Source organism: Drosophila tropicalis, unplaced genomic scaffold (assembly GCF_018151085.1).
Source record: "Drosophila tropicalis isolate 14030-0801.00 unplaced genomic scaffold, ASM1815108v1 contig_845, whole genome shotgun sequence".
Classification (NCBI taxonomy): domain Eukaryota; kingdom Metazoa; phylum Arthropoda; class Insecta; order Diptera; family Drosophilidae; genus Drosophila; species Drosophila tropicalis.
In genome coordinates this window covers 4,169,435-4,186,564 of record NW_027173338.1, presented here as the reverse complement: position 1 = coordinate 4,186,564, position 17,130 = coordinate 4,169,435, and the positions used below count along the sequence as shown (strand labels likewise).

The following is a 17,130-nucleotide window of genomic DNA, read 5'->3' as shown; positions in this document are numbered from 1 at the left end:
TGATGTTGCCGTTTCTAAGAGATGGCGGAGCTACAGCAGATGGAGCTGGGGGTTTAGGGCAGACATGTCTGCCATATTTCGGTTCGACGACAACATCTGTCAATTCAAAGCTGGAGAAATCCCTGCCAGACTTTCTAATGCCATTGCATGAAATTATGTTCCACCATCATCATCATCATCATCAGCATGCCCAAGAATATCAACAAAGGACATTAATTAATGCCCAAAACAAAACAGAGACGTTACCAGCTACCATTCAGTCATTAAACCCACCAGTCAAACGGCAGACTTCCCCAACATCAACTCCAACTACGGCCCCTCTAGCAGCAGCAGCACCAGCACCAGCCCCTCCGGGTGAACATTTGTTCGTTCAACACTTTCACGAAAGGGATCGTCTCATACGCGAACATCAACTCAAACAGCAACGTCTGCGTGATGTAGAGGACGAGGAGGAGGAAATGACGGAGCAACAGCAGCCAGACCATCAGGATACAGAGCAGGAAATCGAGTTTGAGCATAACAACCATCATTGGGATGGCGTCATCTATGATGGTCATCATCGTCATCGTCATAATCATCATCATCATATTCATCATGCTAGCAGCAAGTTACTCGATGCTTTGCCCCCAATGACCCTGCCTCTGCCATCACTTGCCATGGTAGACCAGCGACCAACTACATCTCCACCTCATCCTAGCCAAACGAAGGACCTTAGCATTTACGAGCTAGCTAGCCAACAACAGGAACTACGACAGGAGCCACCAAATGGGCAACGTTTTGTCGTTGCTTGCAGCCCAAAGAACAAAGGTAAATATTATGGGTTTGTTTTGTTTTTATTTTTTTTTTTACTTTGGCTTCATTTTATTAATTGGAAATATTGAGTTATGATTTCCAAATTCCAGACGACTTAATTAAAAAACATTATTGAAAGAGTGAGTTAATGAGTTTGGATTTTTTTTTATTAACTTACTTTAAAAACATTTCTATGCTTCATAAAGAAATTCTCGATTTCAAAGTAACTTTTGTATCGGCTAATCATAAAGTCAGTTTCTAATTAGTTATGAAACTTAATACTCAAAATATTTAATAAAATGTGATGAAAAAGAATTAATATATCAAAATTGGTAGCTTTATGGAATATTTTTGACAAATTTTGACAGTATTTATGTATGAAACGCAATTTTTGGGATTGGTTTTGATATATTGTAGCAAGAATTCCTTGTTAAACTTTATTTACAAATCGAAAATTTCATTACAGAAATACTTAAACATATTAAATATTTAATGAAATATTTCCCTGAACTATTATTGAAATTAATTTCCTAAAGTATCTAAAGGATAAATTCATAATACAAGTCAAACAATTCACAATTCACTGAGCAAAAAATTGCCTTCAAGCCACTTAAATTGAGTTTTAAGCCGTGTCATGGTCAGGCCCATTTGTCCCTTCCTTATGATTTACCTATTTTCTCTTACTCTTTCCAAAAAACACACAAAAGAAACGAAAAGAAAAGAAAAGAATCGAATACGGGGAGCCAGAGAATAGAGAGTCCACCATAGCGAACACACAAACTCCATTTAAAATCACTAAAATATTAATAAATTTTACACAAAAGTGCGAACAAAATATGCGTGAAAGTACTCGAAGTACTAGAAAAAAAGGAAGGGAGAAGAAGTGCGTAACCTTTACAACTTTATTTAATGGAATTTAAAACCACTTTCGGTGTTTTTTTTTTTTGCAGTGGGTGGTAGGTACAAGCAACACAAAAAAAAAAAGGTTGCTTGCGGCAAATGCGAACCACAATTGCATGAGGTAACCTTTGACAGGAGAAAAGAACAAAAAAAAAAAACATACCCCTGGCCAAAAAATGAAGAAATAAAATAAAATAAAAGAAAGCTCAACTTTTGAACTGCTGGTGTCACTACCAACTGTGCAGTGTGTTCCTGAGCAGCTTATGGCCAATTGACCCACCCATCGGGGGGAGTTTCTGGGAGACGGGGTGAGGTTGTGAAGGGTAGTGCTTCTGCTTTCATTGCTGGTTTTGGTATTGGTGGTGGTGGTGGTAAAAAGTAAATCCAATAAAAACGCTTTACAAGCTGTAAATCCATTTTCACAGACTTTTTAGCGTTACCCAAAAAAAAAAAAAAAAAAAAATTAAGTTGATAAAAAATTCAAGCATGGCTGCTCCCTTAGGGTTAAATTTGCATTATTTAAAAAATGGCTAAACTTGCTCTTTTATGACCATTACAAAAATGGTTACTGATAATCACAATTATGCACAAGAGAGAGAGCATCAAGTGAATCCTTGATTAGTTGAGATAGTCTAACCACAGAATATCTTACTTGCTAAGCACTACAAGACCATTTAATATGTATTTACATATATTAATAGACAACTAACTAATTAAGCATTTCATTTAAGATATTAGGGATCTGAGACCCTTAGACGACTTTCCTGAATCCGTCCCTGTTTGTGGAGAGCAGTCTATTCAAGTCTGTATGTAGGACTTTGTATTTATACATAATATTAATAAGATTGTGCTTCATTGTTTGAATCAAATCAGCGAACTTCCAATCAAACGTCTAAACATTGTGTTTTATCATAAATTCTGCAATTAAAGACACAAGAAACAAGAGTATAGAAATAGAAGAGTATAGAAAGAGCCTTGAGTTTTTATCAATTTCCAATGCGTGTGAAAATTTTGCAAAAATTCCGTTAGAAAAAACCGTTGCTTATTGAAATTGATTTTTTCCCTTTTTTTGCACCCAAAAGGAAAGAATGTCTTACCTAATTTTTGTGCAATTATTTCCATCAATTTTTTACCTTAAAAAATTACGCATTATTGACTTGAACTACCCCAAAAAATAGGAAGAAGTAGATGCCTTCCTTATTCACTCCCTCTCAGTCTCTCTCTATCTTTCTCTCACTCTTTCCTTCTGTATCGTCTTCCTTTAAGGGGTAGTTGGATGTTTGCTAAGCTGTGCAAGATCTTTGGTAATCCCTGACACTGATCCTCAATTTTTTACCCTTGAGTTCTTTTTTTTTTTTTTGCTTGTCCTTAGTTTTTCTATTCTTTTTACCCAAAAATCTATGCACAATTTTCTTCAAAAGAAATTGAAAGAAAATTTTTTGTTGTAGTTTCCGAAGGGTTGGGACCCGAAAACAGTTGACAGCGATTTTTTGTGGCAGATTTGCTCAAAAAAAAAAAAAAAAAAAAAAAAACGGACAAACTAAAGAAAAGAAATCGCAGGCGAATCGAAATCAATAAACGTTAATAAATAAACCCAAAGAATGGAAGCGGCGCTAAAAATGCGGAAGGAAATAAAGAAAAGAGATGAGAAGAGGCCAAAAAAAAGGGACTTTGTCAAAGGTGTCCTTTGTTATCCTGCTTCTGTTTGGCGGTTTATTGATTTCCGTTAGAAATTTACAGCAAGTTTTTGGCGCGAAATTCAATCATGAAATTTTGCTTCAAAGAGTTTAAATTTAACAACATTTATTTAGAAGAAAAATTTGTAACTGTTAAAAGAAAATAACAACGGAAAATGAAATTTGAACACTACAATTGAGAATTTTTCAAATCTCTAAACCAAATTTTCCATTTCTGGTAGACAACTTAAATTTCCACTTCTTTTACATTCGCAAACATATTAAAGTGTGTTGGTTGTTCTTTTTTTTTTGGCATAACATTTAAGGACCCCATTTTAGTCGCTTTTCCCCCATTCTCTCTTTCTTTGCTTCGTTTGTTTCTCACCCCGAAGAATAAATATAAAAACCCAAAAACTACTCTCGTCTCGTCTTATTTGCTTAACTCAAATTGGTATGTCATTTTAATGCGTTGCAACAAAAATTTCACCCAGAGCAACTCAGAATCGGACATCGGACATCATTGTCCTCTGTGGTCCTTCTGCTTTTGCCTTCTGTCTGTTTTCGTCATGCAAAGTGTCTGTGTATGTCCTGGATGGGTGTCCTGAATGGCCTGTGCGGGGGTTGCCAGCAACAATTTTCCGATGCTGCCAAGCGTTTATTTTCTTGATTAATTTGCAATGCCCAAGAAAAGTTTCCCCCTTTGTATGTATATGCGTATTTACATGCCGTGTATGTACGAGTGTGTGTGTGTTTGTGTGTGTGCGTTGAAGTTCGAGTCCTGTTCTGCTTTTGGCAAATAATCAAATTGCCTAGACACCGACCGCCCTGTTAGTGTTTATCTTTTGTCTACACCAGTGACAAGTTTAATCAGACAGCGCAGGACCCAAACTAAACCAAAGTAAAGGAAGTGAAGTCAAAAAGGATAACTATTGAAATTAGTTGGCAACTTGTTTCCCTGACAAGAAATCCAGTTGGGTTGTTGAGCAGACAGAGACAGAGACATAGAAATTTCTTTTTATTGATTTCTGCTTAAATCATTTTGGCACTTTAATGTAGACATATAAACCATTTTGATAGAGGGTGGCCTGCAAAATCGTCTACCAAGAAAAAACATTAATTTTGCAATTTTAATTAAAACGTTGTACGTTTTCTAGAACGGCAAGAGAGACATAGAGAGCGTGGGCGTAGAGGGGCAAACGGAAATGAAAACCAGGCGCACAAGAATTTTCTTATCCTTTGAAAAAAAAAATACTTTCCAAACAAAGAGAAGCCAAACTTAAGAGGACAAAGTGCAGCAGCAGCAGTCGCCCAACACTCTCATAATCATAAAATGTCACCACACACTTTATATACATACACAGTGGTGTCTGGGTATATATGTGCATATATTCCCATGCCATTTTTATTCGTATGAAACAACAACTGCACTTGTTGTTGTAATTACTCTGCTCTTTCTTCACCTCATTCACCCACTTCAACTCTCAGTTCAGTGCACTGTCCACTGTTGTCTCACATATGAATGAGCTTTCTTTTAGGAAGACTGTGACGTGGGTGTTTGCTAAAGTCTGTGTGTGCTTATATTAATCGCATCACAAAATGTTCAGATTTGGGATAATATACACCAGGATAAAGGATTATACTGAAATCATCAAAGACGTGGCATGTAAACGAATCAAACGGTGGATCTATTAATTTGACTACAGATCAGGCAGTCCATCTATTTGACTCTATTCAATTATATTCAAATTTAACTAAAGTCATGGCGACCATTACTTTCTTTTTTTCTTTTCCCTGGTGTTAAATGTGTTATTAATTAATTTTGATAAAGGGTTTAGTATGGTTTGAAATGATCGATTAGACTCTCGGATGTTGGAAAAAAAAAATTGGGTCGACACAAAAAATTCGTAATCAAACAAAATCAAAAGAGTCGATTTATAGTATGATAAAGCTTTCTGCCTTAGGAATACGACAATATTGATATTTCCCTGGATTATGGCGATCTCCAGAAACATTGATATTATATGAATGAACGTTTATTATAACATTGATTGCAAGTGAATTTCTATGAACAAATCAAATCGGATCTTAAATGGTTATTTAGGAGATATTTCGTCAAATTTGTTTAGATTCGATTCGAAATTCAAATGGTTTTAATAAATATAAGTCATATATGTTTCTCAAAGAGTTCCCACACCCAAATACTTATTTCTATGCGACTTCAGAGGGAGTCATAATTACCTGGAAAGATATACGTACATATGTACTTGAAAATCAGCCCCAAAATTCCATAATTCTCTATGTACATATGTATGTGTGCACCTCTATTACCATGCACACATTTGTGTATGCAGCATTATGATTTCACCACAAATGCAACAAAAATGTGAACTAAGGAGAAAATATATTCCTCTGATGGCAACTGCGCAGCAATAAAGTGCATATATAATGCTCCCGGTATATGGGATATATGGGAATAGGCCACACCCATTTCTACTCGAAACTCAATTTCCTTACCAATATCACATCGGGCACCTACTACAACTACAAATACTATGCTAATGCCTAAGGACAAGGACAAAATTGTATTGTGAGGGGAAAGTGCATAAATGGAGTAAAAGTTTTGCCATCTGATCAGAATGCAGGCACACTAATAGCACTCACTCGTACCCATACAGATGCAAACTACATACGTTCCACATACGTTGTCGGGGTTGAATTCGTGAGAAGAACTTTGAGTTTTGAGTGAGACAAACAACGAACGCTAAGGAAATGGGAAAAACTAACAACAATTGCTGCAAATCATAAACCAAAAAAAAAAAAAAAGAGTCCAAAAAGGAACAAGAGTGTGAGTGAGATTGTGTGTGTGTGAGTTCGAGACCAAAAGGGGGAGAACGAGCAAATGTTAAAGTAGGAAACAGAAGGAGAGAATGAGAGAGCCACACACAAACACACAAACACACACACACACACAGAGTCAGTCACAGTGCACATAACGGTTTGCATTGCAATCGTTTTTACCTCGAGCTGTCAGTTGCATTCGGCTAACGAAGCAAGAAGGTCGTCGGGTTTGTGCCTTGAGCGATAGTTAAGAACCAAAGAGGCAAAGACGAAAACGATAAAGGAATAGAAAGAAAAGAAAACCGTGTTCCGTCTTCCAAGTGTTTTCTTCTTCATCGTGTTAGTGGTTTAATGCAATTTCGGACTTTGTGTGCGTACAAGAGGAACAATTTTACATACATAATTTAAATTTTGGATTGTTATTGAAAATGATGGTGCTACAGCAACAACAACAACAACGTCTTTGGGATTCAACCACAAAGGCAACAACAACTAATGACACTGAAACTGTAGAATCAGTGAAAGCAACAAAAACAACAACCATGACTGCAGAAAAAGCCTTAGAACATCCACGTAAGTTTCTATCTAGAGTTGTCAAGTGCTTGCATTAGCAAACTTGTTCCATTCAGGGTGGACACAGTGCACGAAAATGTTGATTATGCAAAATACTAAATATGAAATGGAGAAAAGGATTTTTTCAATAAATAAACTTCTAAAGTTTTATATTCCTTACGATTCGAGCCAATGTGTTCAGTTTCAAAATCTATAAACATATATTTATCTATCTGATTTAAGCTTCTATGGTTCATTAGTATATCTGATGAGTATATGTATAACATTACAAGTATTAGAAATTAATTATTAGTAAGTCAATATTTTGTTAAAGTTGTTTTTGAAAAGCTATTGAATTATAAAATTCAACACTTTAGGATTATTTCTAATTATTAAAAGCTGTCAGAAGTAAAGGGATCTTGGCAACATTTATCGCTCAAATAATATTATTTGAGGAATCACATAATATTGTGGAAAAAGTATGATGTGTTTGACATATTTCGTTTATAATAATTGCGAATACATAATATTTATAATTTGTGATAAGGTTTAAATTCTAAACTTTTCCTTTAACATTTTATAACATTTGTGACATTTGATCAATTGAAAAAAAAAAAAATTATACGACTTGATCCAATTGTTATATGATGTTCGTGTACCTGTTCAACTATTTGAATTGGTTTCACTTTCTTCAAACTTGTCCTTTTGGCCAACAAAGGCCGACGATGATGATGAGGATGATTACCCACGCCCACACATTAGGCACAAAACTGGAATACATACAAACCTTCTTGTATGTACTTTGTGTCAGAGGCATAGAAAATTTCCCTATCAGATGTATCTTAGATACAATTTCATGGCATTTGGCAATAGTTTGAATGTCCTGCTGATGCTGCTCTACGATTCTTCTCTTTAGGCAGATGTCTTGTCTTGTCCTTTTTTTGTGTTTTGTCCCGAATTTGAATGTATCCCATAGAGAATGAGCGTGTGATCATATATTGGTCTGCCTTTCTTTAGTTTTCTTGTATTTATGTATTCTGTTTACATTTGCATCCTGGAAAAAAGTGTCCTTTTTTACCTGACCCTGGCATTTGAGTATGCAAAAAGAAAATTTCATTTTTTTACAAGGAAAAGAAATTATGAACGGAGGGTGTAGACGTTTCCTTCATGGCTGTCTCTGACCACAAAAGGCAAATTTCGTGTAATTGGTTTCAAGACAAAAATGATGGGACTTGGTTTTAAAAAATGAAAGGGCGATGAAATGCCTCCACACTTGTCACCGTTTTTTTTTTTTTTTTTTTTGCTGGGGGGCTGTTGGCCGTCTGCCTAATACCAGTTGTAATCTTCCTCATACTTTTCCCATTTATACCAAAACCAACCACAAAGAGTGGTCCTTTTGGGCCCAGTGGTTGGGGTGGTGAGAGTAATCTGTATATTTATATTGTGCTGGACATTATGCACAAGGATTCCCTCTACAATATATTGTCGTAAAAATATGTTACTTCTGCTTTTTTGTTGTGTCCGTGTGTGTTGTCCTGCAGCTAAAGAGGATACTACTTTGCTTACGCCCCGTGGGAGCTATAAATTTAATATCTACTTTGCAAAACAAAAAACCAAATGGCATCAAAAAAAAAAAAAAAAAAAGAAGAGAAAAAACCCAAATACACACACAATAAGTAAATGGCAGAAGGGCGAAAAGTTGTTTGCTGTTTTTTTTTTTTTTGTGTCAGGATTTTGTGGCCAACTTTGGGAATTTCTTCATGTGAAAAAAAATGATATTGATGTGGCAAAAGGTGTGAATTTGCGCATTACAAAGTGACCCAAAGTTGAAACCAAAAATTTTATTAAGATAAACTATCAAAAATGCAACATCAAGCAAATAATTTTTTAAAGAACTTAACAAATCTATATACATACATACTGTAAAAGAAAGGTCGGGTTTGTTCAACTACTTACAACTCGAGATCTGCTTAACCAATTTTAATATTTATTGATTCGTTGAATACGTCTCCGTCCCGAATAGCAGAATATATTTGTAAAACAATTAATAATTGCCCTTTAAAAGAGCCCATTTCTTTTCCCTATACAAACGTTTTTTAACAGTCAATTTGAATAAAGTTCACTGTTGTTTTAATGTCATTGTAGTGCTCTTTTATATACTATGTATTTTGTGAAAACTATTAGATTTTGTGCAGTCATATACTAAAAACCTGCAGTGTTGAGTAACCTATTGTCAAACCAAACCAATTAGCACTCGAATCATCATGCCACGTCGTAGAAGATCCAATCTTTCCCAGCGGAGCCGTAACGCAATTAGGCTACGGCATAAGGCGATTCAATTATCCGATGAACAACGACAAATTATACGAGAAGAGCGCCGCGTTAATATTAAACGTAGAAGGGCCCTAATCCGTGCTTCTCAAACACAAGAGCAAATAGAGGCAGCCCGTGAAGCGGCTAGGTTAGAAACAAGAAAGCGTCGAGCTTATCGTAGAGATAAACAGAGGAAGAATCTTCGAAATGCAAGAAGAAATGGTAAGCATTTGCTGCAGATCTTGGAGAAATGCTCTTTTCGTAGCTGTGTTCATCCCTTGAAGCAAGTTGTTCTTCCATATTCCCATGAAGTGTCGTATGATTATAGAAAAATATCATCAAAATGCAAATATCTTGAAAGGATTTTTATAAAATTTTGTATTTAACATTTTGGAGAATTTATCGACATTTTTGTCTACAAATTAGAATTGTTTGCATTAGTCAGCAAATGGCATAGTTAAGAGGAAATTTTACAAGCACTTGAAATGACTGGAACAGAAACATTTTTGCATGTTACTTTTTATAAAGAGACAAGAAAGAGACGAATGAAGCAGTATAAAAAGTAAATACTAATGGACATTTTACGAGCCAGGCGACCAAAACGAAAAAACAACAGCCAGAGGGGGACCCAAAGCAGACAGATAAAAGTGTCAGAGACAGTGACCAAAAGCTTTCCCCAAAACAGTAAAGGACACACTGCAAAACTCTGTTGACGACCAGAACGTGTCATTTGCATTCGATGCGATATTCTTGAAAATCATCAACAACATTTAAAAAAAAAAAAAAAACATTGGCTGACCACAAATAATTTTTTCCTTCAATTTTCTTTACAGTTTTGCGGCACATGTCCAATTCACCAACTCCGCCATCACCTCTGCGATCTGTCTCAGGTAAATACATATATAGACACATACGTTTTCCATCTAACTTTAATCCTTTGCCATCATTCAGTTGGCATGTCCTCATCAGTGTCTCGTGGTTGGAACGTGGGCTACTTTATACTTTGTAGCGCAGAAAAAATTGATTACTCACACGAGCTATACACACACAGCCATACAAACACATACATATTTATTGATGGCTAAAGGAAATTTGTATTTTATAGTTTTCCTTTCATTTCTATATTTTTTGCGCAACAACCCCAACTATGGGTGTTGGATGAGTTGTTGTGCGTGTCCAGAGTTTTGGGCTTGGCTTAGGTAGAAATACTTATAGAGGCGCTGCCATTTAGGCAAGAAGAGGGAACCTTTTTTCACCGCACGTGACTGAAGTGCGTCTGGAACTGCATCCAACAAACAGCATTTTGCAGGCGAATGCGATGCAAAAGTAGAAGTATGAACTCTAGTTAAAAATCCTTTTAGTCCTTGACTTTAGCTGGCCACTAGAAAAAGTTGTCTTTATTATCAAAACGTCACGATTACCATTGCAACATAGACCAACTGAATTCATCCAGTCCAATCTTAGGTACTAAGTTATTCAAGCTTTCTTCTATTGATCTGTTACCTTTAATGGAGAAAACAATAGATTCATGATCTCAATTTCTTTTGGTGTAAAGTTTACACAAACTTAACCCTTAATCGAAGAGCAAACCAACAAAAAACTCTTTATAAACTTTACCAAATAAAACATCGATCCCAGCAAAACGCCCATCGTAACGCCTTTACCAATGCCAATGAAGAAAAAAACTGAAGGCACCCAATCAAAAAAAAAAACCGCTGATTATAATATCAATCAACAGGCTGGCTTCCTGTTTCTCCTCACACTTACTTTTTTGTTTGGTGTGCCATCTCTCAAATTACCCCTTTTGCGTCAGCAACTACTACAATTAGCTTCACGCAACCTAATCCCGAACTACAATTTGAATAACCCAAGAGAATGGGTGAAGAGTCAACAAGTGAGAAAGCCTTTGTGTATAAAAAACGAGACGACAACCCTTCAATTTTCACACCTCAATGCCATTCAAATGATATGGTAAATAGTTCAAAGAGGGGGAATCAACAGTTGTTTTTTAAGAACCCTTTTTTTATTTGGTTCGGTTGAATTGGATTGGATCGGGTATATGTATTTAGAGAAGGGCTGGTTGTGTTGTGACACATTTGAATATGTGCACCCATGAGTCTTTCGATAACATTGTGTAAACCAATAAAAATGCATAATTTAATTGATGGCAACCCTGTTAATTTGTCGCGTATTTAAATCGAAAGACGACAACAAAAGGTGAGGGGTGAGCCAGCCAGTGAGCCATTGAGGAGTGGTTGCCTTATGCATGTTTTTGCATAGATTAGTTGCACATTGTTAGGGGTTAGGGGTATCTGTAGGGGATGGCTAAACGAATCGAATGGAATGGATGATGGTTGTATGGGGTCGTTATATAATTGCTGGCAATCATTTAAATGCGCAAAAACCCAAACGAGAGAGACAAGGGAAAACAGCATTTTGCATTTTGACAAATTTGTGTATTGTTTGTGTGTTAGAGAGTGTTTGTGTTGGCAATAGCAGAGAGGGTCAGGACCAGGGGTCAAAAGTGCATGAAACCTTAGATGTTCAGCAATGATCCAGGGTTGTTTTGCATTTCATTATTTTGCGAGGGTGAACTGTAAACTGAGTGCGTGGGTGAAATGCAACAATAGAGTAAAATGGAATATTTTAAGTGTATAGATACAGAATTTCACAAATTTTTGGGAAAAATAATAGATACCTATATATGTATATGTAGATAGATAATGATACATCCATGTGTTTGAGTCTCAGCATTAAAAATAAACTTTTCATTGAAAACGTCGGGGTCACCCTACTTTAATATAAGTATTCTAGTTGGGAAACGAAAGAAAGAAACAAAGAAATCATGTTCTTGATGTAAACCTTAATTTATTTAGTTTTTACTTTCAATTTTGAAATATATGTATGTATAGAATATTCTTTTACTTTTATATTGGTGAGCAAAACAATCAAGTGCCAAAAACATAAAGGTTTTCGGAATTTCAGTTTCATAAAGAATTCTTTAGCCAATGTTTGTTAGATTTTGCTTTGTGATATTTCTCATATGTATGTATAATTGGATTGAGAGATTTGTTCTTTCCATCTATCTCTCCCTTTTCTGCTTGATAGTTTATAGTTAAATATGCATTTGTCTAGCCACCCCTAAATAAGGCATTTACCATACGAATTCTGAAAAAAGGAGTGGCAAAAATTTTACCAAAATCGAATATAACAAGAGAGACCTTCGAACACTTCACATTTGTCAGTAGTGCAAAAACACAATTCACACATTGCCCATTGTGCAGAAACAAGCCAGGACATCTGCTCTCCTCCAGGCAAAGAGACAGAGCAAGCGAGAGAGAGAGAGAGCGAAAGAGAGAAAGACAAAACGCTGCATCGTGTCCTATCGCAGCATCCCATCACCTGGTTTGGGTCCATGCACTGCAGGCGCATTGAGTTACAATGGTTTGCTAGTTCTGGAACCTGGGGCAACTTGCTCCTGCAGCTTCTTGACTTTATTTCTCTTTTTTATCCTGGTTTTATTTCATGCAACAATGTAGCCTTACCACCTCCCTGAACCCTTTTTGAGCGTGGTGGCAGTCTTTATCCAATAGCAAGTTACTTTCAAATCCTCAACTCGTGCATTCCAAATTGTCCTAACCGATTGTAACGAATTGTTTCCCTTTCTGAGGGTTGCTACAACTTTTACATTTTTTTAAAATCCGGGGTTGGGAGGGGTGCATCATGCAAACCCCTAGCTGGTTTTGGTTTTTTTTAGTTTCTCCTTTCTTTTCATTTTTTTGGTTTGCTAATTATATTATATGGCGATTTCTGTTGTGTAAGCCATCATAAAAACAGCTGCCCACATGAAAACCATTTCAAAATAACTTTTCACAGAGAGAACTTACAACACCCGCATTAAAAAAAAGGCTCGATTCCTTTAATCCCTTCGACCAAAGCCAAATGTCTAGAGAAGACAGACGAGAAAAATTAGAAGTACAAAAAAATTAAAAGCCGCTTAAACCTATCAATTAATTAAATCGATTTAAAGCCTTTAACTTCTGACATGTTTTTTTTTCGAATAAAAAGGTATAGGTACACTTAATTTGATTTAAATATTTCAGAATTAAATTTTATCAAATTTTTCAGTTAGTTTTTGATTCGTTTCCTGTAAATGAAACCATTTCATTTTTTAATTCTTCAATAATTATTATCATATTGATTTTATGAAGATCATGTTCCTCCTGATGGAAGTTCTCAAATAAAAACCAAAAGAAAACAAAAGGAAACTCAATAATGGTATATGCTTTTTCTAGTAGACAAAATGAAAAATTATGAAATACGAGACGCTTTTGAAAAACAAAAGATTCAAAAAGAAAGCTTCCTCCATTTTTTTTCATGACGTTGTTTGGCTATTTTTCAATTATTATGCATGATTGAGTTTTGAACATGCTCATAGACATAGGCCGAGTTGGGGGTGAGTGGGTGGTTGGTTGAATAGATGGGTAAATGATGTGTTTGGGATGGGATGGGGCAAGCGAAAACATGGCCACAAAAGGCCAAAACCCTTCCGCTTGAGCGTCTATCAGAAAGTTAACCACAGGACAAGACAGGACACAAAAAAAAAAAACAACTGGTAAAGAAATGAGCAGGTCCATTCAATTGGAAGATTGAATAAAATTTGCCTTAAAAAGAGGCCAGAGAACAGAAAGTGATAAAAGTGTAGATACCCTGGGAAAGCAAAAAAAATCTACAAATTAATTTTACATAGGGGAAAATGAAGTTGCAACGAAACTAATTTTAGATTCAGTATTGAATGTCTGCCTGAGAATAATTGTTAATTCCAGTAATTTGTCTCAGTAAAATTCTTTTACTTAAACTTCGCTGACATTCAGTATACCCCGTGGAAAAAAAGATTGCTTCGTTTTTTTTTTTTTTTTTTTTGTCAAATTATGCTAGTCGCAGGCTACTTGAACTTCATTGGCTTGGAAAATTGAAAAGCAAAATATCTATACAACGATTTTTTATTAATAGTCGAACTTTTTTCCGTATTTTTTTTTACCCCACAGATTGCGGCAAAAGCTATGAGGAAGAGGAACTGCTAGATGATTGTGAAATGCCGCAAAATTTGAGTAGCAAACGGAAGGCGAGACCCGCTGAGAATGAAATCACTGAGCAAAACCAAGTCTTAAATCTAGCCCCGCCGCTGAAGAAGCAAAAGGCTGCCAATGATCATGAAGTACAGTCATCGCCGCCCAGTGCAGCAGCAACATTAGTTGGTGGAATGATGGATGTACAGTCACCGCTGCTGCATAATGCCATGCCAAATTTTGCGCCCGAAGAAATGCATCATGCCCTGCAAATGCAAATACAAAACTATATAGAGATGGTCCGTCAATTGACGCCCGATTCATTTCCCCATCCCCAATTGGCCACACAATTTCTGTTGCAGAACTCGTTGCAAGCTTTGGTACAGTTTCAGGCATTGCAGCAGCAAATTAAAAAGCAGCCACAGCAGCAACAACACCAACATGCGGAAGCACATTACTCCACGCCATTGACCAAGTCGCCACGCCGCAGTCCTTCACTTAGCCCAGTGCCAAGAAGTAGAGCGAGTGTGGGACAAGATGAGCAGAGAACACCGCCAAATAGTTTGGTTCAGAATCTGAGTAATTCTGGTCTAATGACACCGAATACCCCAAGTATGCAACAGTTGCATTCCCATCAGGGTCAGAGTACTCCAAAGCCCACGGGCCTAACTGTTGCCTCAATGGCATCGATGGCCAAATTGGAACAATCGCCCGAAGAGACCACCGATCTGGAGGAGCTGGAACAGTTCGCCAAAACCTTCAAGCAGCGACGCATCAAACTTGGTTTCACCCAAGGCGATGTGGGTCTGGCCATGGGTAAACTCTATGGCAATGATTTCTCACAGACCACCATATCCCGTTTCGAGGCATTGAATTTGAGTTTCAAGAATATGTGCAAACTGAAACCTTTGCTCCAAAAATGGCTCGAAGATGCGGACACTAGTGTGGCCAAATCAGGTGGCGGTGTCTTCAATATCAATACAATGACCAGTACACTGAGCAGCACACCCGAAAGTATTCTCGGACGACGCCGCAAGAAACGCACTTCGATTGAGACTACAGTCCGTTCGACTTTGGAACAAGCTTTCATGGTGAACTGCAAGCCCACCTCGGAGGAGATCAATCAATTGTCGGAACGCCTTCATATGGACAAGGAGGTAGTTCGTGTCTGGTTCTGCAATCGTCGACAAAAAGAGAAACGCATTAATCCCTCCCTCGATCTGGACAGTCCAACGGGCACTCCACTGAGTAGTCATAGTTTTGGTTACCCCACGCCCCAGGCCCTCAATATGTCGGCGCATGTTCACCTAGAAGCCGGTTCCGGTTCACTCTGCGGCAGTTCCATTAGTTCCGGCGAGTGAATCAATCGTTGCATCAATTGATCTTGTATATAATTCCAATATTACACTCCATATCCGCAACATTCCCCCCTCCAATTAAAAAAAAAAAAAACCAACCAAAACTAAAGTAGAAATTTAGGCGTATCAGCAAATATTTGAAGAAAATCCATTACGAATTTATGAATACATATTTATATCCGTATTATTAGAAAGAGTTCCTCCTAGTTCTATAAGTGTATGTGTTTTAGATGTTGTATGATCATCAGCCAGTAGCTCATTATGCCAATCCGATTCATGAATATGTATAATTTTAGAATACATACTAAATATTTACATGTATATTCAATATATGAAACTATTATGTGTATACAGATATTGTTGTACGATGTCCAATTTGTAAATTGATCTTAATATTTAGATCTAATTATTATAAAACACAAAACAAAAAGACAAACTAAAAATCCAAAAAAACAAAACAAAAAGTTTAATAAAAATGATTATTTAAAAAAAATTATAAAACTATTCTTTTTATATTTGCGATCTATCCTAAGAGGACAACAAGCAATTATTGTCTAATTTTGTTTGATTACTCAGGTTTTTAGTTAGAATTAAATCATCAAATGAATTAATTTAATTGAAGTGCTAAATTTTACAAATGGTTTCAATGAATGCCATCTGAGTTTCCATTTTGGTTTATATATTTTTTAGAATAATTAAATTTAAAATTCGAAATTCTATTCTAACACCAAAAGCAACTTCTCAAGAGATTTCCCCTTCATTGATGTAGAAATATGTTTATCGCAGGTTCACATACACAAAAAACAACAAAAATTCCAAGACCAACCCCTTTACTTTTTTGACTGCCCCCTTTCTTAGATATCAAAGCACCATATGACATAAACTATGTGTGAATTGATGGGCATAAACCCTTTTCCATCCATTTCGAGTTCAACTCCAACCCCAGAAATTGCCCTAAACGAATCAGAGAGCGAGCCGCAGCGCATCTCATTCCCTGGCTTTGGTTTTTGGGTTTTAGGTTTGATTTTGGGGGTTGAGGACATAAAAAGGATTTATACGCTTGCTTCAATATACAAATAAGGGCCGACCGAATGTCGCCAAAAAGATGAAGTGATTTCTTATCCAGCAAATCCACACACAGAGCACAACATGGCAAAAGAAATCGGTAGGGCAAAAAGGGTTGCAAAGGAAGTTTATTAAAAAATGGTTCTGTTTGCTTTTGTCGCGTGGCCAACAGAAAAAAAAAGAAAGGGAAAGGAAATCAGTTAACTAAATATGTTATTCAATATTGATTTAGGTACCAAATGAGTTTCAAGTGTTACGGGTTAACTAATTGAATTATTACGAAAAACAAAAATGTAGTGTAGATCGACAACAAACAGAAATACCAACTCATTGTATGTATGTTCCAATTTCTAATAGGCTCCAATAGATTCTTCTTTTGCAAAATATGAAATGTGGTCTTAAAGGATCGTATATATCATTTCTCTCTCATTTCTGATTCGTTGTCAAACGCTAGCGTAATATTAGGAATAGTAAATAAAATTATTTTAGGATTTTATTTAGAAAATCCTATTCCTATCATGAACTCCCACACTGCAAAGGAATCTATATAATTTATCGATTGATTGG

The 17,130-nt window shown here is 36.3% G+C and overlaps 1 protein-coding gene across 4 annotated transcripts; it reads left to right on the top strand.

The window, feature by feature from the left end:
- The first annotated feature begins 93 nt into the window (after positions 1–93).
- pdm2 (POU domain protein 2) lies at positions 94–15,583 on the top strand. Of its 4 annotated transcripts, none has more exons than XM_068294677.1 (3): positions 94–807; positions 9,905–9,961; positions 14,120–15,583. In XM_068294677.1, exons 1-3 carry the CDS (start codon positions 138–140, stop codon positions 15,499–15,501), a joined length of 2,109 nt encoding a protein of 702 aa, XP_068150778.1. In that variant the 5' UTR covers positions 94–137; the 3' UTR covers positions 15,502–15,583. The 4 variants fall into 4 exon arrangements, with proteins under 4 accessions (XP_068150778.1, XP_068150780.1, XP_068150781.1 ...); XM_068294679.1 differs by lacking the exon at positions 94–807 and adding an exon at positions 6,635–6,779; XM_068294678.1 differs by lacking the exon at positions 94–807 and adding an exon at positions 9,008–9,293.
- The last annotated feature ends 1,547 nt before the right edge of the window (positions 15,584–17,130 follow it).

What these genes read in the sequence shown, in the direction of transcription:
- pdm2 (XM_068294677.1), top strand. Translation starts at nt 138, where the DNA reads ATGCCATTGCATGAAATTATGTTCCACCATCATCATCATCATCATCAG. An exon ending in TTGCAGCCCAAAGAACAAAG is followed by an intron (nt 808 to 9,904) that starts GTAAATATTATG and finishes TTTTCTTTACAG; the next exon opens with TTTTGCGGCACATGTCCAAT. An exon ending in ACCTCTGCGATCTGTCTCAG is followed by an intron (nt 9,962 to 14,119) that starts GTAAATACATAT and finishes TTTACCCCACAG; the next exon opens with ATTGCGGCAAAAGCTATGAG.